At 47.1% G+C, this 22018-nt stretch overlaps 1 protein-coding gene across 6 annotated transcripts in view; it reads left to right on the top strand.

The window, feature by feature from the left end:
- The window catches only part of LOC135902242 (DNA-binding protein P3A2-like), a 206152-nt gene that overhangs the window by 34561 nt on the left and 149573 nt on the right, over positions 1-22018 (top strand). For 4 of the 6 annotated variants that reach the window (XM_065432218.1, XM_065432216.1, XM_065432217.1 and 1 more), the window contains exons 2-3: positions 18534-18765; positions 20645-20759. In XM_065432218.1, the coding sequence (XP_065288290.1) occupies positions 18585-18765; positions 20645-20759 (296 nt within the window). In that variant the 5' untranslated portion in view covers positions 18534-18584. Of the gene's footprint in view, positions 1-12641; positions 12831-14291; positions 14396-18533; positions 18766-20644; positions 20760-22018 lie in introns of those variants that run through there. The other 2 variants (XM_065432214.1, XM_065432215.1) reach the window with 2 other exon arrangements.

The following is a 22018-nucleotide window of genomic DNA, read 5'->3' as shown; positions in this document are numbered from 1 at the left end:
TAGATTAAGACACCGGAATATGTTTTTCCGCCTTTATTGCATTGCGTCCGTCCCCCCCATCCCCTGTATCCACGCAACGCCGACGATGCAAGTGCTTGTTTTCGCGGTGCTGATTGCTCGATACTCGTGTCTTCCTAGCTCTGTCCCAAGCATACAGTTCAGTGCCAATTCTTATTTTGTTGTACACCAGTTTTACCTTTGTTCCGCATGTCAGTGGTGCTATCCCAAAGACACTTTCGAACTTCTATAGTGGCAGCCGAGAAATCTTTCGAGATCGAGGCGCTTTATCCCCTCAATTTATAGCAGTTTCTTCGGGCAGCAACTTTGTCACGGTGGTCGATCACTTCTTAGGTTACAGGGAGTGATTTGTTAGTGTGCTGTTCACCAATTCTATGAATATGCTCTACGGCTGATACCTTCACTCCTAGTGTATCTTGGAATAAGCCATTGACCACTGCCTGTGCAAGTAATTCTGGCGTTTCTCTAGCAGGTTCCGAGACGACGAACACAAGAAGATGGTTCCGCCTGCTCCTATCCTCAAGCTCATTTAATTTCTTGTCTAACTGCTCCACATTTTATTCCAATTTCACAATTTTGGCCCCGAGGACATTAAGAATCGCCACTGATTCTTCAACATTGTTGAGCCTATTCTCTAGCTTCTCTAGTTCTTCATGCATCCCTCTTTGTCCGTCAAAAAGTTCACGCATCTTTTCTGTTTCGGTCCCTGGATTGGATTCCACATCACCACAGAGCATTAAAAGACAACGCGACATGGGCACGTCTGCTGGGTTATGCATCGGTCTCTAGATTTCATTGATGGGTACTTATTGCTCACCTGCGTGAAATATAAGAACGGATTTGACATCCTGTTCACCAGCGGCCAGCTGACGTGCCCACTGAAGGGATACTCGGGTACTGAGCTTCTTATAGGCGCATCGTCCGAGGAAGTCAAAGTGGGTGCCGCTCCAGTCCAGTTGACGAAGCTTCCCAAGAGCTCATGTGCGTACTACTGAAACGCATCATCTGGTCCTTCTGCGCATTCTCCACTCAAGAAAAAGGCCGTTGAGTCGAACCAGGTTGCTTCAGATGCGCCAGCCGAACATGTTGTCCTGACTAGTAAAATCTGCGTGAAACAAAAGAACGGATTTTACATCCTGTTCACCGGCGGCCAGCTGACGTGCCCACTGACCAAAGCATTGGCCAAAGTAGGAGTGGCATAACGGAAAGAAAATCACCAGCAGCTTAGAATGGCCAAAGTCTTGGCCAAAGGTTAGTTTTGACAAATATTGGGGCCTGGGAACGCTCGCTGTTGTGCAGATGCAGTTTTTTTTTCCAGGCTTTCTGCCAGTTTACATTGTACAAAGACCAAACACAAAGCGCCTTTGCATGCATTCAAGTTGCTTTCATATTTGAAGGGAATGGGACAAGCAAGTGCCAAACACTGCACTGACTTCCAGCTGAGGTTATGGACACCAGGGCTGCTATCTTGTACGCGTTTGAAAAGTCAATGTTCGGTTTCACCTCTTGCGATTGCCCTAGATTCGCCTAGGCCGCAATGTCGGTGCGGCCTTGCACAATCGTGTGCGACGAAACTGAACGTCTGCTTTTAGAACGCATACAAGATGGCAATCCAGGAGAGCTGTTATATGTTCACAGACGTTTATAGCCACTTCATACAGTGTAGCCTATTGCTGTCTAATGTCTCTTGCTTGTACTAGTCGGATGGAAAATAAGCTGATGCAGTAGATTGCACAGCATGGAGTGGTGCTTCAGCTCTTGGCTGGGATTGTTACAAATAACAAGTCACCCTTTGAAGATGTTGCCATAGCAACTATAGTTGGATACAACTTTAGAAAAAAAGGGGGTGTTTACTCCTCGAGGCGGAGGCACACAAGCATCCACCAATGGGCGCGCACTCTGAACTAACGTCATGAGTCGGACGGCCGGTGACCCCGCCGACGGAGAAGATGGCCGCCCGCGTTTCGAACTGGGCGAGGTCGTGTGAGCTGTGTGCTTCAGCCCCTAGTCAGAGTGAATTCCAGAACTCTTTGTGATGGTCTATCATGCCAAAAATATTACTGCGAGCTTACGATGCGGCATTTGTGCCACGTGTGTTTATTCTGAGCCGTGATCCGGCGAAGGAACATTGCAGCGAGCATCACTGGTAGAACATATTCGTCGTCAGTAGGGAGCACATCGGAAGGCGACAAATCCTAGGCCTCCCGGCACCCGCTTGCTGGCATTCCCCAGCGCAGTCAGCGCGGGCACTGTCGGCGCCATTAGACACTTGATGCGATGTTTTCGTATGCCACGTTGCATCGCTGCAACCTCGACACAGCACACAAAGCAAACATCATTACGCCGACACCAGTCGCACAAACGAAAAACACAGCGTCGTGCACGAAGAAACAAATAAGCTGCTGGATTGTCTTGACATGGCTTACTAAGCTGAGACCAAACAGAACTGCTGTAGCTACGAACCAGGCAGAAACGATGATGAGCGTGGATTTGCAGTAGTGCCACTTGCAGTAGTGGGGCAGCAAGGAGGCTCCGTTCAAAACAAAAATGGCAGTCAGCAAGTCAAACCGTGCACGGGTCAAAGTCTGTGCATAACGCTCTCGATGGAGTTGGCTCAAGGAGTGTCCGAAAAATCAGACGAGAGGTTGCAAGGTGTCCGAACTTGCGGCAGTTGTTATACATTATGGTCTATGGGGAGAATGGCGGTGCTGCGAAGCAGACCGAATAATCGAGCATGTCCGAATTTTTGGAGTCCGAAAAATCAGTTGGCGACTGTATTTTATCTCGGTATAGTTCGAGTATAGTTCGAGTACTTCGAGTATAGTTCCAGACACACGAAGATGACCTCACCAGTTGGGATATGCTTAAACAAAAGCTGTGACTTTTTCAGCAACGTTTATGGTCACCAACATGCCGCGAAGAAGGCATTATTCAACCACAGCAGACGTCCATGGAGCCTTATGTCATGTACATTCAAGACGTCTTGACTCTGCTACAAAGTTGACACGCACATGACAGACAGACAAGGTTTCCTACATTCACGAAGGCATTACTGATTACGACTCCAACTTGCCCGTCTTCAACATTGTGGCGATGACGGACACAGTTATCAAACAGGGCCACCGCCTGGAACTCGCAATAAGTGGACATATCGACCAACAGTTTGCCCGTCTACCAAACACCGCTGCAACATCTCCCTCTGCTGACTCTCCCTGTTCCAATAACACTGGTGATGTTACCCGGATTGTCTGGTGAGAAATTGAGGCTGCCTATCTGGCTGCCTTTGAATCCAGCTCCTCCAACACACCTGTGGCACGGTTTCCCTGATTTAGGCATAGTTCTGCCAACATTTCGCCAACATGGGTCTTCACTCCATCTCCTCAGGCACATCACCATGATGCCCATCCAGGTTCTTCCCCCCATCATACATCTTGTTACCCACCACGTTTTCATAACCCATCTGAGTGGCGCGCTGCTGACGACAGGCCCATCTGTTTTCACTGTTGTTGAATCGGGCACATATTTTGCCACTGTCGCAGTCGCTGGAGTTCCCCGGCCCAGATCATCTATACTGGCTACTCTAGCCCATGCGGCCCTTGCCCCTGTACTGCAGGGTCCAATAAGGCTGCTACTGAAACTCCTGCACCCAACCTAGAGCTCCCCAGTTCAATTCATGGTCGTCTTCGCCCCAACGCTGACACTCTCGCTCACCTCAGCCCCATCGTTCATATTCCATGACTCCCTACGGACGCTCCCAGCCGGAAAACTAGATGCAGTGCCTCGATATGACGCTACATTGCTCCCTACACCGCCACATCCTCTACTGACGCTGCCCACTCACATGAACCTTCTTGAAGTGCAAGTCGACAGCATTCCAGTGTCTGCTCTCATAGATACTGATTCAGCTTCAGATTTATTGGTTCCAAAAAAAGAAGTAATTACAACATGACAAATATAGAGACGAGGGCCCCAAAGTGAAAGAACTGTGGTGGGACCCTCGGACCCTTGGAAATGTCAATGCACCTTTCTCATCAAAATTTCATGAGAACATCATAACCATAAAGTTTCAGAATTGACATCCATGCACTCCGTATATGCCGCTGTCTTCGCATGATGCCGCGACGAGCCTGCTCGCCATCAAAATGCCCTCGGAACTTTGCGCTCGAATGGGGCTCCTTGCGTTATGTGACTCCCGGTGGTGTTTGGGGTTGCCACGAAATCCAGCCCGATTTCCCAATATTCGCTCTGAAATGTCTTTTCGAGTGTGAAAAGGATAATCTAGGCAAAATCCAGAATGATTTCCAGTGTTGTGGGTTGTTTTGGTTGGTGGTGCATGACAGCACGAAAAAAATTTCAACGAGGGACTGAAGCCCCATAAGCCCCCTCCCCCTGGCTACATTCCTGAGACTTGTACTATATAGCTTCTCGTCTGCATCTTTGCACGTAACGATACGTACATTGATGACAGTAGTCGACATTACATGAGAATTTATGGTGCCCACTTTAGATAAGCTGAAAAAATGCACACTGTAATTATTTGCTTGGAGGCACAAACATTGTTTTTTCTTGCATTAGCTGCTTTCTACAATCTTCAAACAGCTTTCTGTAAAGAATGATCATTTTGTAGACTACCTCTGCAAGTCTAATTGAAACATCATTAGGTACTGCATTTGTCTAATTGTTTGCATAAATTAAAATGACAACTATCCACACTCATTGCTTGGGAGCTCTAGAGCGAAGCAGTTTTTGACAAATTGTCCCTTGCTAAGGTAAACAGAAACTCTTTTAATTATAGCAGTAGTAAACTTATCTAATAATTTACCGTTGGATAAATTGTTGCACAAGTCTTTACATATGTCTAGGAACTAAACTTTAACCAGACACATCAATAACACTAGAACCCTGTAAACTAATGCCCTGTTAATAATATTTGTGCAAATTGTAGACAAAACTACATTAAAGAACAGACAGGATATTGACGCGTGTATTCTACTTGGAAGACAATGACGATGGGGTATTAACAGACTCCGTCTAGTGGGTGGCTGAGATTAGGTGAGGACGAAGAAGACGTGCCTCGGTTCCGTTTGCTTTTGAACAGGCTGTCCTGTTGTTCTTGAACGTCTCCCTCTCTGCTGTCCACGTCGTACCGCAACACTGGTGAAGGCGCTGGGTACTGAGTTCGCCTGATGCTCCGGAATCCTTTTGGGAGTCATTCATCTAGCCCGGAGGCATTGTCACCAGATACGACACCCGTGCATCATTTTAGTCGCGGACTGCTAGGCCTTGCACCGGAGTTTTCCCCTCTTCAACCACTTCTCTCCAGCAGTTGCACACATCTTGCAATGGCCGAAACCAGCTCACCGCAAGCACCCCATAGCAGCTGCTTTCCCAGTCCTCAACAAGTAACCGTTCTGCATCCACTGGTTCCCGATCGCTATCGCGGTGCAGTCTTCGAATACATTGAAGACTGGCTTGACAAGTATGAACGCGTCGCACAGATTAACCAGTGGACTGAGCAGCAAAAGCTTTCCCACGTCTATTTCGCCCTTGATGACGGTGGCCGTACTTGGTACGAGAACCGTGAAGCTAGCCTGACAACATGGAATGAATTTTGACAGAAGATCACGGATACTTTTGCAAGTGCCGACCGACGCAACCGCGCCCAGCAGGTGATGGAGCTACGGGTGCAACTACCTAATGAGTCGGTCACAATGTTCGCCAAAGACATGTCCCGCCTCTTTCGTAGAGCTGACCTGAACATGACCGAAGATAGGAAGTTTCACTACTTCATGCGAGGTGTAAAAGAGGAGTTCGCGGGGCTTGTGCGGAATCCACCAGTCACCGTCGCTGACTTTATCAAAGAGGCTACGGCTATTGAGCGGGCCCTTCATCAACAGTGCAGGCAGTACAATCGACTATCCACCAGCACTGCAATCAATGTCGCCGCAGGGACTGCCGAGTATCAGAATTTCTTGCGTGAATTGAACAGAGAGCTTGCAGAGAGGAAGTGCAAAAGATTCTGACACCGACATTGAATAGACCCGTAGCATCAATTGCCGAAGTGGTGCGCGACGAAATCAGGCAGCCATTCCCGGCAGCCGATCTTCAAGATCACCAGCGTCCCATGACTTACGCCGCCACTGACCGATGTCGACCACCCTTCACAACCACACCACCGTACCACAAGCCTCCGACAGCCGCTCCTTGGTCGCCGCCCCAAGAGGATGCTTCGAGGCGTGCACCCGTTATGCCGCTGCAGTCACACCAGCAGCGATCGTTCGCCACCCCTTGGTCAACGCCGCAAAATGACGCTACGGGACGGCCGCAGTTTCGGAGAACTGTCGTATGGCACACCATCAATAGGCGGCCACTTTGTTTTCACTGCGGAAGCGCCGGCCATATTTCGCGTAATTGCTGGCATTGCGACACGTCATTTCGACCTCATCGTGCGTGGTCCTATGGTCAACGTGCAAATGACGATTCTATGCTATGCCGCGACGACGCTACTTTTCGGGAACCTCCAATAGTGCACCCGAATGACGAATCCGTGCCAAATGATAGGTCCGATTTCGGTTGTCGGTTGTTTTCTCCAACTCCTCCGTGTCAGATGGCTTCACCTAATGGATGTACTTTTGCTGACCTCCGAGGAAGAAGGTCGCCCAGCGCACGCCGGGGCAACTGAAGGCGGTGACCTCTGGAGGTAAGGTTGCAGGCCCGCCGCAAGACGATAAAAAGCCCCCAACACTCCCACCGCAGAATGCTGTGAAGCCGATAAACACCGAAGAAATTGTGAGTGCCGACATTGATGTTTTGGTGGATGGACAGCCAGTGACAGCATTAGTCGACACTGGTGCCGACTTCTCTATAATGAGTCAGGAACTCATCCTCCGCCTTAAGAAAGTGAAGACACAATGGACGGGCCCTCACATAAGGAAGGCAGGCAGTCAATTACTGATGCCCACTGGAAGATGTACTTCAAGAATTAATATCGGGGATACTTCTTTCGTGGCCGCTTTCATCATTCTGCCTGTGTGCTGTAAAGATTTGATTATTGGAATGGATTTTCTGAAAGAATATGGCGCCGTGATTAACATCCCGGATCGCATGGTGACATTTTATTAGAGTCCTGGTTTAGTCTATTGCTTAATGCAGCAACACAACTCCTTTCGTCTAACAGAAGGCGACGTTGTCATCCCACCTCGATCATGTACCCTTGTTTCGGTAGCATGTGATGTACCATTTCATTGCGAAGGCGTTGCCGACCAAATAACCACATTGTTGTTCACTGATGGTATCTCGGCCGCACGAGAAATCGTAAGTGTCACCGAAGGGTGCTTGAACGTGTTGCTAACAAATTTTAGCACAGAGCGACGGTGCCTGCCAAAGGGCACGGCTGTGGCTTATTTTGACAGTGTTGCCGATGTTCGTGGCTGCGGTTCACTACTCGGAAGGAACGCCTACACAAGACCCGGCTTCTGTACTTGACGTCAGCACTGCTTTGTCGCCACATGAACGAGAACGGCTTCTTACGCTACTGGCCAAATTCAGCTACTGCTTTGCGTCTATGTCCAGCGGTGGTCGGACACTTCTAACAAAGCACCGAATAATTCGCCAAAATTCTTATCGTGTTGCTCCCAGAGAGCATTAAGCCATACAACAGCAAGTGACAAAAATGCTTAATGACGACGTGTTCCAACCATCAATGAGTCCCTAGGCATCTCCTGTAGTTTTAGCCAAGAAAACGGACGGCAGCTTGCGTTTCTGTGTGGACTACCGAAATCTAAATCAGGTGACGAAGAAAGACGTATACCCGCTTCCCCGTGTAGACGATTCACTCGACAGGCTTCGACACACACGTTACTTCTCCTCAATGGATTTAAAAAGCGGATATGGGCAAATCGAGGTAGACCTGAGAGACCGTGAAAAAACTGCTTTTGTGACATCAGATGGCCTATACGAGTTTAAGGTCTTGCCTTTCGGCTTGTGATCAGCTCCTGCTACGTTCCAATGCCTCATGGACACTGTGCTTTCAAGCCTGAAGTGGAAAACCTGCTTAGTGTACCTTGACGACGTCATCGTGTTCTCCGCAACAGTTGAGGAACATCTCAAACGGCTTAAAGCGGTTCTGCAGTCCATCCAGTCCGCCGGCCTTACCCTGAAACCGGAGAAGTGCCACTTTGACTTTGTGGAACTACAGTTTCTTGGTCACGTCGTCAGCCACGCAGGTGTCCGCCCGGATCCCGAAAAAATTGCCATCGCACAGTTTCCCGTACCATCCAACAAAAAGGCTGTTAGGCGCTTCCTCAGCCTCTGTGCCTATTACCGCCTGTTTATTGCAGACTTTGCTCGTATTGCGGCACCGTTAACTCGCCTGACGAGAGGTGACGTTGCTTTATTATGGGGCGACGAAGAGCAAGGTGCATTCAACCACTTGCTGGAACGTCTCCAGACACCTCCAGTGCTTGCTCACTTTGATGAGACCGCTCCTACATTGCTCCACACTGACGCAAGCAGTGTTGGCTTGGGAGCTGTTCGTAAGCAGCAGCAGGAGGGCACAGAAAGAGTACTTGCCTATGGAAGTAGAACACTCTCATGCACAGAGGCTAATTACTCCACGACTGAGAAAGAATGCCTCGCTGTAGGATGGGCAGTTATGAAATTTCGCCCATATTTGTATGGTCGCCACTTCACAGTTATCAGCGACCACCATTTACTGTGTAGGTTGACAAACCTTAAAGATCCTTCGGGACGACTGGCGCATTGGAGCCTACAGTTGCAAGAGTTTGACATGACTGTCAAGTACAAGTCGGGGAAATGACATACGGATGCTGTCTGCCTGTCTCGATCGCCAACAGAGTCGTCTGCTCCACCCGAAGAAGACTCAGCATTTCTTTGTGTTCTGGACACATCCACCATCGCGCAACAACAACGGGAAGGCATGTCTGCGAAACCGCCTAGAGTTTTTGCAAGAGGAGTGTTGTCGTTTTGCTTGCGGGCAAAAGTACTTTACAAACGAAACTTTTCTTCGACCGGGTCTGCTCGTCATTCCTGCAGCTCTTCGTACGGAAGTACTTGAAGCCTGTCACAACGAGGTGACTTCTGGTCACTTAGGCTACACGAGAATGCTGGCCAAAGTGCAGCAGAGATACTACTGGCCGAGACTTGCCACCACCGTGAAACATCACGTTTGCACTTACCCCGACTGCCAGAGGCGCAAGACAACGCACATGACTCCGTTCAGTCTTGTTCATGGGCAGGATTAGCGAATGATGTTGGATGCAATGACCACTTTGACGACACTGATACGGACGCTGATGTGTTTACGCAACGCGCAGAAGAGGCTCGGCAGCTCGCACGCTTGTGGATCTGCCAGCAGCAAGACTACGACGCAGGGCGCTATGATCTTAACCGTCGAATGGTCATCTATGACGTCGGCGACAGAGTGTGGGTTTGGACACCCATACGGAAACAAGGCCTCTCCGAGAAGCTGTTAAGACGATACTTCGGACCATATCGAGTATTGTGCCGACTCAGTGATGTCATGTACGAGGTCGTCCCCGATAGTCCCAGTTGTACGCGGCGCTGCACGCATTGTTCTGAACTTGTGCACGTTGTCCGCATGAAGCCGTATGAGAGCATATAACTATGCCAGAGACTCTTACTTCCGCGAGTGACATTAGTGGTTTAGCATCGGGGCGATGCTCTTCTAGGGAGGGACAAATGACGCGTGTATTCTACTTGGAAGACGACGATGGGGGCATTAACGGACTCCGTCTAGTGGGTGGCTGAGATTAGGTGAGGACGAAGAAGATGTGCCTCGGTTCCGTTTGTTTTTGAACAGGCTGTCCTGTTGTTCTTGAACGTCTCCCTGTCTGCTGTCCATGTCGTACCGCGGCATTATTATATTCTCTGACAGATTTGTAAATGATGCATGTTAAAGGGACACTAAAGGTTACTATTAAGTCAACGTGGACTGTTGAAATACCATCACAGAAACCTCGAAACGCTTGTTTCGTGGCAAGGAGAGACTTATTTTAAGAGAAAATGCGTTCTGAAGCGTCCGCGTACCTCTAGCGCAGTTCAAATCGCCCGCCCTCCGATCGAGGAGAACTGACATCATGGTCTCATAGTGACGTTGCGCCATCGGTGAGTATAACGGCGTCCGCAGACAGCGCTACGGCTTTTCTGCGCAAAACGCAAACGCGCGGCCAGAAACAGAGCCAAGACAGAGCCGACAGCAGAGCGAAAGCGGGAGTATGGTGGCTAGCGGAAGGAGAAGCTAATTACGTCCCACATTACGTCCCACGGCACACGGAAAGTCCGTTTTCGTTAAACTATAGGCTGCGGCGAGCTCGCAGCGTGGTCGGCGTGGTCTGTGAGAAGTGACGAGCCTTTCCGCACTCGCAACAGGGCATAAAAAAGTGCGAATCGACGCAAAACTCGGCCTAGAAACGTGCTTCGCCACAGCCGACCCAGATGTCGTTTCCCGCACCGCCACCAGGCGCCGCTACTATACCTCAAGCTCCAGCGCAAGACGCCCATAAGCTGGTACTTCATTTTATGACGCAAACTTCGACGCTCGTCGCAATGGATCCTGACACCGACAGATTGGCTCGCGATGGTGGGCTCAACTTCAGCGATTTGAGCACCGATGAGCGCGACCTGCTGCTGGGGGCTCGCACTGCCGGCGTCGTTGCGTACTAAGACGGCGGCCTCGACACCGGCTCTCCGGAGCGGGAAAGCAACGAGGGCTTCCCACGACATCACATGGACGTGGCATTCTCGCTGCTTGTTCCAAATGAAAGTTTCGCGAGCCAGCAAAACCCTCACAGCACGACGCGATAACGAAAGTACTGAAACTCCAAAGCGTGCGCGGCGCAGAGTCATGCGCGCAGAGTCGAGCGAAAACGAAACCTTTCGACCACCCATACTACTGAAGGGTAACGTCAAAATCTTATTTTTTGTTAGAATCGAGTAGACGTAGACAAGTAGCATTTTCTTCCGTCTTATAATCGAATGAAATGATATTTTTAATACGAGTAGTGGAGTATTAGTAACATAAATTACGGGGAGACCTTTCGTCATCGGTTTAGTACCGGAATGTCGCTGGGGGGTCTCAAATCGTGTCATGCATTTACCTCAATTTCTCGGTTACTAAAGCTCTGTTCGCGATTATATTGACGCCTTAGACGTTCTAGAACATTGCTCTACCACTTTAACTTGACTTTCTGGTAACCTTTAGTGTCCCTTTAACATATTGTAGCACGAACTGCTTATTAAAGCTCCTGCTGCTTTTTCTGGTTGACAATGCACATTCTCTCATCAGGATAAATGTGGAGGATGCTTAAGATGCAAGTAAGCTTTGTGGGTCTCAGATTTGCTGTAGTAGATGGTTTTAGCAGCAGTCTTGTAATGAGTCCCTCACTGGTCCCAGTTGTCCTTGCACAAATGTGTTATGCCTAAGTTGCAGAAAATGTGGTCACTTTAAAGATTACAGCAGCCTTCTCTTGCAGTAAGCAAAATTATTCTGAAAATGCTAACCAAGAGTTTGCGCTGTGCTACTTAATAGAAAAACACGCCATTGGTTGAAGCTGTCTTGTATCGCTGATGCCTAGAGGACCCCTGCAACACTCTCTCAAGGCCACCATTTTCGCTTCTTCAGCAAGTCCGAGAACTAAGAGCGAAAGGATTATCATAATTAACGCACACAAAACCCACTTCATCGGTAGCAGAAACCTCAAAGTACAAGTAAAACGGGAGTAGCTCTCGACTTGAATTTTCTTGGAGGCTGCCTCATGAGTTGCTGCCTCATGATTCAACATTTCGCTCTCCCATGTTGTAGAACTGCGGCACCAAATAGCAGCAGCAAGCCATGGTTGCCAGGCCTTCTCAGCTTATGGTGATGTTACTCTGGCAGCCTAGCTTAAGACAATAATGGCAGTATAGAAAAGCCCCGTGAGTGGAAGCAATAAAAAGCTGGCAGAAGTAGCTGTTTTCGATGCTGGAAAAAAAAAAAAACGCCACAATTACTGCTCGCTGCGAGTGAAGCATGACCTAATGCGTGGCTCCTGGGCATGACTTGTGCAATCTCAGAGCTCCAGTGTAGATACAATGTCCATGTGGGGTGCCAACGAATGAGCTGTCTTCCAGTGTAGTTTTTTCGTATAGTGCAAATAGCACAAGGACATAGAAGAGAAAACAGACACACACAGGCACTAACTTCTAACAGTGGAAGTTAGCGCCAACTTCCAACTTGGAAGTTAGCGCCTGTGTGTGTCCGTCTTGTCGTTTTGGGTGTGAACATGCCGTCTAAAACATGGAAGATCAGCTGTTCCGTTGAAGCATTTCCTGGTAAGACAGTATTGCACAGTCCTTCCTGTTACTGCTGTTGAACAGCCAGCAGGGCCGAGCGCACATGCAATGTGGCCACAGGAGTGTGTTGAAAATTGAGAAGAAAGAATAGGTTGAAAATGTGTGACACGAACGGCTCATGCCAGTGCCATCTTGATCAGTTGAACGATCTGTAATCTGCTTCCAATTGATGTTACTCTCTGTCTTCAACAGCGCATATTTCATTCCGCCAAGTTTCGGAGATATTAAATAAATCTTTTTTGTCATTGTAGAGCTGCACATGGCCAGTGGCACATCCCTAGTTACCCAAGTTGGTGTCAAAAACTGTCATTGAAGAGCGGCACATGCCTACTGGGAAATACCCAGTGACCAAAGTGAATAGGTTCACTGAGGAGAAGGGACATACTCGGTGAGACATACCCAGTCCCACATCCTTGGTGACCTATGTCGGCATCAAAGAGGTTCGTTGAAGAGCAGCGCAGAGGTGCACAGTGCCACTTAATTTCGCAGTAAAGAAGAAAATCAATACAAATGCAGCGGAATCCATCTTACGATGACTCTCGAGGGTAGCAACAACAGTGTATTGCCACCATCGAAACAAGTTATCTATGAGACATGAACTGCAGCGGGATTCTCCTTTTGTGCTTGCCTAAGAACGCTCAGCACTATCTAATGCCGCTCTTACAAACCCTGCATTTGGCCTCTAAAATGCCTGGCACGCCGATGCATGCGAACTTTGAAAAACTCTTCATGTGGCAACTGGGCTCTTCGCACTTCTTTCTGGACACACTGCACCATCTAGTGGCACTGCTGAGAAGTTTGCGCATGGCCTCTAAGATGAGAAGTGGGACGTGAGACTGCCTGCAAATGCTGAGAATTGTCCCCTCGTTTGCCACAGACTCAGAGGCATAACTCAGTGACCCAAGTGGGGAGAGGTGCATTCATTCATGGCGCAGCTTGCTAAAGCATTGGTGGGAAAGGCATTGAAAGCGGCAAGTACCCAGTGCATTTGTGGCACAGCCTGCTAATGCTTCAGATTTCTGTCCTTGAGAACACTTGTGACGTGGTTCGATACCGCTCAGCATCATTGCGCCTCTTTGGTTTTCCACTTCTGGCTACCCGCAGGCTTCCAAAGCCAGCCAGAGCACCTTAGTTTTTCTCGGGCTGCTTCGCCCACTGCATGTTAATTTTACTCTGGGTAAAATGAACATGCAGGCTGCCAGAACCAGCCAGGATGCTTTTGTCTGGCTGCTGAAAGTTCTCAGGCTAGCAGACAACAAAAAGTGGCGATGAGCGCTCGCCACCTTCTTTCTAGGGACTTGACAGATTGCAACAGGGGCACATGTGGACTTTCACCTCGCTCAGCCAACTGGCTACGGTCACCTTCGGATATCATTACTTCTAGCATTATCTTTCTAAGGTTCTAACGCACTGTTCCGCCTTGCGAGGCGGTGCCATACAAGCGGCGGCAAACAACTTTTTTGTTTTTTGTGTGGGTGTGTGTGTCCCATGAAGGCTTCTTTCCGGCTGTGAACAGTGTGCTGCACTCTCACATGTGTGTGTTATCTGCATCATGTTCCGTGCAAGTTGTAGTCCACGAAGTTGTACATGCTCTGTCCTTTCATTGTGCACCACACATTGCTGTGCCTTTTCTGGTTCATCTTTCGCTGGTGGGATTCCTTTTCACATCTCTCACATATATGCGGTGACATATCCTTTTTTATGCAGCTGGCGAAGGCATCCCAGATAGCCCGCGTTTGCTCCATCTCTCTGCCGTATGCTTGCGTACCAATGTGTTCCAACAATAGGCCGTTGATGTTAAAGGAATGCACCAGCTGAGTGATGGCCACGTATATGCTAGGTTATAGCTCTCATGATTCACCAATACTATTTTTTCATGTGAAACCTTTCGCTGTTCACAGGTGGCGTGGATTTTCATATGCCAACCGCAGCCCCAGCTCCTTAAACACAGGCGCTGAAGAAAAGTGCCATCAGCGGAAAAGAGCTTTCTGAAATCAAAGCCCATGCAAGTATCGGCACAAAATTATATGTCTATAACCATTTTCCCACCTACCTGGGTTACTGGGTATTCAGTAGTCGAATGGCTAGCGAATTGGGCTGCTGTGCTGAAGGAAAGGGGTCTAAAATAAATACCCTCAGACCTGCTTGGGTCACTCAGTATCTGGTACTGTGTACATATATGCTGCTCTTCAATAAACCTCTTTCACACCAACATGGGTCACTGTAGATGTGGGACTGGATAAGTACCACTGTTCGAAGAAACTCTTTGATACATACTTGGCCCACTGGGTACGCCCCAGTAGGTGCGTGCCGCTCTTCAATGAATGCCGCCAACTTGAGTGACTAGGTATGTGCCACTGGCAACGTGCTGCCCTACAATAATGTAAATGATTGCATAAGTTTTTTTCTGATGATTAGCGGAATTGAGTCCACATCACAAGGGTTTCTCAAGGACAGCAACCAGACACATAAACAAGCTGCGCCACAAATGCACTGGGTACGTGCGTCTCTTCAATCAACTTCTCACCAATTTGAGTCACTATGTGCCTCTTGCAAACGAGGGAGCAATTCTCAGTGTTCGCAAGCACTGGTGCGCCACAGTTCTCTTTTGGAGGTCATGCACATAAATGTCCGCAGTGTGTGCAGAAAGAAGCTCGAGAAAGGAACCTGGTTGCTGCATGATGTGTTTGTCAGCTTTCACATGCGCACCATGTGTTTTGGAGGCCACGCCCAGGCTCTGGGGGGGTGGTGCCAGATCTTGGCGGGTGTCCTTAGGGAGCGTGAAACGGGAATCCCTCTGCAGTGCACCCTTCGTACATAACTCGTTAAGAATGTGCCAATACATGATGTCACTATATTGATTCAGTGCTAACGCATTACCATCGGCAATCATCGTCAGATAAGTTGTAAGACAAAGTTCATGTGTGTTTGCGCACACCTGCTTCAGCCTGTCATTTTTTTGTCCTTTGTGTAGCACAGTAAGCAGAACGCTGTGATACGAACTAGCCCCAGTCTTATTGTAAGACTAGCCTAATTCTTCTTGTTTTTTGTTTTTTTACAGAAAAACAAACTTTGTTCTCGTGAAAAAACAAGAATTCTACAGAAATGTAATAAAGAAGAACAACTCTGCTTGTAATCTAATGGCGTTTTTCACTGGTCGATCTGGAACGGCTGCCGAAATCCTCGAGCGAGCGCTCAGGTTTGACAAATCCGAATCGGCCAGTGGAGCGCAAAAACGCTCCGCGGGGGAACACATAGGAAGTCTGCATACATGTCGCACAAACTGGTTCCGGAAACCATGCCCGAGTTCTGCTCTTACGTTTCCACGGCAACCAAACTCACCGTCCCCCGTGTGTAATTTGACCGCGGCAGTCGCATAGTCTGCCATTTCCATCTCGAGCCCGCAAGTATTGTGCATGGACAACGTGCATAGAAGGCTTCGTACAGCACCCACGTCACTTCGTAATCGCTGTCATCCGAGCTCTCATCGCTAAACGCAAGTGCTGCAGCAGCACCGAATGCAGCCATTTTGCAAAGCAATGTTGTGTGTACAAGAATGTTGGTGCGTACCAACAGGGTACCGATTTCGCTTGAAAACGGAAGTGACGCGAGCTATTTCTGCACAAATCCGCGCCTTGGCAGCGGAGCTAGTGAGAGCGATCCGGGGCGGAGCGAGTTGATCCGAAACGACCAGTGGAACGCGTGAACCCACTCCAGATCGACCAGTGAAATTTGGATTCGTTGCCGCGGAGCAAGAAATCCTGCTCCGAATCGACCAGTGAAAAACGCCATAACTGTTACCACCTTTTGTATTGCTCTGTTTTATCAATCTTGATGGGATTATTTTATTGCAGTTGTGTCATTTCAGCTCTTTTAATTTATGACAACACTTTGATGGTGGCTTTATGGTTGCTGCAGTGTAACATAGATGGCTTCTACCTTAACCGCAATCACAGGGTTCTTCGTTGGCCTTCAGTTTATGCATGAGAAGTGTTTTATTGTGGGCTTGGGAGGGTTGGGTGTTACAGTGCATTTCCCTCTGTCATTATTTTCGGGCCTAAATTAAAAAGTGCACTCTTGAAATATTGGCTGCTTTTGCACCCAGTATAATTTTAAAATTTTTATTGCTATAAGAGCCATGTCCAAGAGCGTGTTTGCATTGCCGCTGTCGAGCAGTAACAGCATCGACGCAGGACTGCAACTTGCCATCGCTGTCAGTGCCGCACCTCCAGGCTAAAGTGACAGTTCTTTTCAGAGGTGCTTATAACGAGCGGTGTTAACAACATAAAGTGCACACAAGACTTTTAAATAAAATGCCGTAAATTTTTAACCGAGCCTTGGCTTCTGTCAGCCTTTTTTATGTTAGCAGTACTGTTGTTAGCTTTGGTAGATCTGTCAGAAAAAGCTTTTGCGATGTTTTATTGCCTCTGCAGTTTTAGTGGAATGTCTTGGGATACATCCCCACAGCATAACTGCCAACTGTCCCAAATTTTTTTGTAGGGTTTATAAATTCGGACTTGTTTTGAAAATTTCTGAAAATTGCTTCTAATTTTACAAAAGGTTATGTTCGTGAAAATTTTGACTCGTCTGTCTCCAAAGTTATTTCCGAATATCTTCTGCTGATCAATGGACACCAGAATACTTGCTGTGTGCAGGTTTATTGACAAAAATTTCTATACAAGGCAAAATTGGCAACGTCAAAGTAGCTGCGAAAGACACCATTGGCAAAACTACTTGTCACTTTATTGCTGCTCCAAAGATTGTTGCTGCACGTGTGCTGTATCTAAAGGTAAACAATTGTGATAAATTGTGCATGTATCCTGTAGAAGATGCGTGCCTTGAGTAAAAAATGCATAAAAATTTCTAGGATCGCGTTTGTGGGTTTTTTATGAATTTTAATATTCACAGGTTGGCAAGTATGCCGTAGCAATCACATTCTTAGAGCGGCTACACTTACATTCTCTCTTGGGTCCGGGCCATGCCCATTACAGTCATGGGTCAGGGCCGAGCTTGCAGCCACACACCCATGCCGAAAAAGTCAGCCCGTTAAGTGCTCTACTAGGGTCACGAACCCATGCACAGATGTGTGCTCATTGCTTCCTAGAACAGCCATGGAATGGAACCTGCTCCTCCTACGTGAGATCACTAACTGGTCCATTGTTTTCTCACTTTTATTCGCTGTGTAATCATCTGTGCCAAGTGTATAAGTTTATACAGTAAAATTTCTTGCTGCCCTGTTTCTTTTTCTTTTTTTTGTAGCAATGTACTGTTTTAAAAAACTAGACTCTTTTAACTTAGTATGTGCTTTTTGGTTTTTGGCACATTCATCTTTCTGTTGTGTTTGAAGGGATGCAATTGTTTCAGTGATGCCTGTCAATGCTACTCTTCCCAGACGTTCCACTCCTGCTTCGGCTGTCGACAGGCAGCTGTCTGTATCGTCTAAGTAAAGAAATAAGATGTGGTGGCATAAAACTATTGCAGTTGTAGAAAGTGGCTGAGTGATGTGTTGCCATGCTGGGGCCATATTGGTGCGGGTGTATGCTGGACGGAAGACAGAACGATGTGTCCTGTTGCGTGCCCTAGAGAGTTATTGGTGAGGTTGGATAGTCATTACTGGAGGCAGTCCAATATGCACAGAAGCGTAAGCATAACGCTTTGCCATGTGCCAACTCATTTTGGCCAAATGGTGGCAACGCGCCAAAAGAACAAAGTGGGCTGGGCCGCACAATACCGATGCAGCTTTGGTCATGAATGCTGCTGTTTATTGAAGAGAAAGGCATCGGGCAATTAATATAGGAGCACAGACCAAATGCATGCTGCCACATTTCTGTCCCTTTCGCCAGGGCTGTCATGTTTATGCTTTTGCATGAGATAATAGTTTCCTCATATGTACCCATGTATCTGAGTATTAGTAAATGGGTATAACAAGTTGTCAGATTGTCATGATGACCACCGGTTGATATACAACAGCACGGATGTAAGCTGCATTGTTCGACCAGGCTGTTTTTGCTGAGCTTTCTCGGCAGGTTGACCAAGTTCACCTCTTGATTATTTTCTCTCACCATGGTGCCATATTGTTTGCAACTGAAATCGACGAGTGGCAAAACAGATGCAGAGTTGAGCGGGAGATGTCTCTGGTGCAGCCGACGGGCAAGGTGGTCGCCGAACACCTCCCACCGGCCCCCAGCTAGAGGATGAACGCAGATGGAGGGGAGCTGACGCAGTCGCTCAGTGTGGCTGTGGTGAGTCACTCGATGATGTCAGCCGACGACCTCAGTGACCCGCCCTCGAGCCCCGACAGCCCCTTCGACGACTCGGACCTGCTGTCCTCTTCGACAGTTGCCGACGATGTCACCACCCAGCTGGCAGCAGCAGGTCAGTGCGTTCGATTGACTCTTCCTTTCTAGGCCGCATCTACCTACACCACATCCACAGCAGACAATCGACACTCGCATGCAGGCTAGAAAGTCTCATCACAACGCTAGCTTGCAAGGACGTTAACGCACTACGTGCAGATCATAAAGTCAACGTGATTCAGAGAGACGGTCCTGTTGCCTCTTGTCAAAGTAATATGTTATTTGTAGGGGTGTGCAAATATCAAAATTTTCTAATACGAATTGAATAGAAATTCTTTGCATTGAATATCGAATAATAATATGCACATGCAATTATTAGGGAATTTGTTTATTTTAACATGTTGGAACGTTGATATTACATTGTCATTGGTAAAAAAAATTAAACCAGTAATCTGTTATACTAAAAGAGTATGTATGTGCCTCATGTTAGCTTTGGAAAATTGAGTAATTTCCTCTAGTTGTTTGTTCTAGCCAACTTATGCCATTGATTTCCTGTAAACTTCCTGTGCCAGTCACCACTCATCGCATTTCCTGTCAAGCAACAAGCTTAGAATTGGGGGTGGGGGAGGAGGGGGCCTGCAAAAGAGTGCATCCTCGCTGTTCACAAACTTGTGGCCCCTGCTAGTGAGAGCCTGGCTTTCCTGCAATGCTTAGCCGTCCAGTGGCTAAGCGTGTTTTACAAGCGAAATTTCGCCAGAATCGTGAAGTTATCGCAAAATTCAGCACAAGACAAGGCACACTTTGTTGCATCATAGGAGTAAACACCAAGAACCATGTTTGCTCCGGCACAACCAGCAATATATTCGATTTGTTTCGTATGGCTAATTTTCGAATCGAATATTAAGAACAATAATATTTGAAATTTTCTAATAATTGCACACCATTACTTACTTGGGGTGTGACGTTCCTCCGTCTTGCACTGCATAAGGGATGGCATTAAAGTAGGGGTGTGCGAATATTGAAATTTTCGAATACGAATCGAATACGAATAAGGCGAAAAACTGTCTTCGAATATCGAATCGAATATCGAATATATGTGTAGTATTAAAAAATTGCAAAACGGAGGTAACAATAGCTTTATTACCCTTTTAAAAATAATATTGCATTTTACGAGGCTGCTTCAGGTTAAAGAGGCACTCATTCTAGGTAATGCACTCAGGCAATTGCAGATAATGCTCTGTCAAGTAAACGCTTGTTGCAGATTATCGCGAAGGAAAATTGACTGCTCAACATGTTCAGAAAGTAAAGGCTCTCTATGCACTGTGACAACATTGGTCCAGGTAACATTTTCTAGGTGCATATTTTATTGCGCATACTTACAAAGCCCGAAAGTACACCATATATTGTTATGAAAGAGCCCTGGAATAAAGCTTGGTAAAAAAAAATCGAAACTGATCATGTCTCACCGGCCTGATGCAGATTGACTGGGACAGAGCGTGCGTATTCATAGTAAGTTCGTTACAGCACTTAAGATCACAGTGGTGTAACGCTGTGTCGTCGATTGGTACCTTCTTTTGTGTTGCGCTGTAACGAACCTTACTATGAATCCCAACCAACTGGCCCAACTTACCATCTTGATGCAGAGCATACAGATAATGAGCGGATCATGTGAAGCTCTCAGTGAATAAACATGTTCTTAGGAGAATGTGGAGCAAGCATATAATTCGTTAATTGCTAAATTATTCACAGTCTGTCCGAATATTCGCCGTTTCGACCATTATTCGGCCGTCCTCGAATATTCGGGAACTTACGAATATGCATTTCTCGAATCGAATACGCTTCGAATAAGGAAAATATTCGATTCGTATTCGAAATTTCGAATATTCGCACACCCCTACATTAAAGCCATTCGGGTCGAATCACAGTGCAGTGGTGACTTCTTTCAATTCTTGCATCAGGTCCCATTGGGGTGGCTGCTGCTGCCGCCATAGCCACAGGGAAGAAGCGCAAGCGGCCACACACCTTTGAGACGAACCCTTCCATTCGCAAGCGCCAACAGACCCGCCTGCTCAGGTATGCCACTCACGGTTGGTTCAAGGGTTAACATTTGGACGTTATGTCGGACCAGAGGGTAATGCTGCGTTATTTCACTAGGTTCAGGGAAACGGTGGGTCACCTGTGTTTTCTCGGTATCTTTCATTAGCGTAAGAAAACAGACCAATTCCAGGACTGGCAGAGACTATCCTTTGTGCAAAGCACAAAGGATGCACACCTAAGTAAATGGCATTAGACACAGGCGGACACTGGACTTTCAATGCTACCTTATTGGAATTCACATTGCCTCACACAACCTCCTACACATGCGCATCTTCAACTCCTCCCAAGACATGTGCATGGATATCGCCCCAAAAAGTACATTGCTGCACGAAAACAGGCGATCCATGCGCAACTTGTACTGCTCCCAAGACCTGTGCATCAATGCCAGTTTTTTTAATCACCTTTTACCTGCCTGATAGGTAAGCGAGTTCCTTGTTGGTTAAACATAAAGATGTATCACTGACACAATTTTCCTTCTCATGTCCAATTCAATTCAATTCAGTCTTTATTTTTGTCTTGGACAGAGAAGGAGACAGGACTAAAAGCTCGTAAGCTTGACAGAGGTCCTGCGCCCTTTATCAACTTGGCAGTACAGTACACAGGCAGAGATTTTCAATTTTCCAAATAAACACTGAAACAAAATAACAAAACACTTTGTAAAAAGCAGCGCTATGCATTGCAGCACAAACATAGGTATTAGAAAAACAAATAACTGGTCATGGGGAAACGAAAAAAAAATAATAACAGGTATAGGTTTAAACTGAGTGCAACATTACGTAATCTTGCTAAGAAAAAATCGCTTAATAACATCACTTGAATGCTGAAAAGGGTCAAACAATTCTTTGTTTAATTTATTTAATAATGCTGGAACAGTATAAGAAAGAGACTGCTCAGTATAATATGCCCTAGGCGTCGGCACTAACCAAATTTCTTTATGTCTAGTCTGCAGGATATGCGTGTTTTTCTCAAGTTTTGCCAGATAACTAATATAATGTTCATCACTGTGTGAAGAGCGTTTAAAGATCATTAAATGTCTATAATTCTATAAGCTATAGATTGGCAGGATTTCATATTTTAAAAACAAGCCATGTGTGGGGGAACAATAAGGAACACCAGCAATGCATCTTATAGCTCTTTTTTGAAGAAGGTGAAGCTTGGATAAATTTGTGACACCCGTAGTGCCCCAAACGGTACAACAATATTGCAAAACAGAAAGAACTAATGAGTTGTATAGC

The sequence above is a fragment of the Dermacentor albipictus genome, chromosome 6 (assembly GCF_038994185.2).
Source record: "Dermacentor albipictus isolate Rhodes 1998 colony chromosome 6, USDA_Dalb.pri_finalv2, whole genome shotgun sequence".
Lineage (NCBI taxonomy): Eukaryota > Metazoa > Arthropoda > Arachnida > Ixodida > Ixodidae > Dermacentor > Dermacentor albipictus.
The sequence above is the reverse complement of the archived record's forward strand: the minus strand, read 5'-3'. Positions and strand labels throughout refer to the sequence as shown.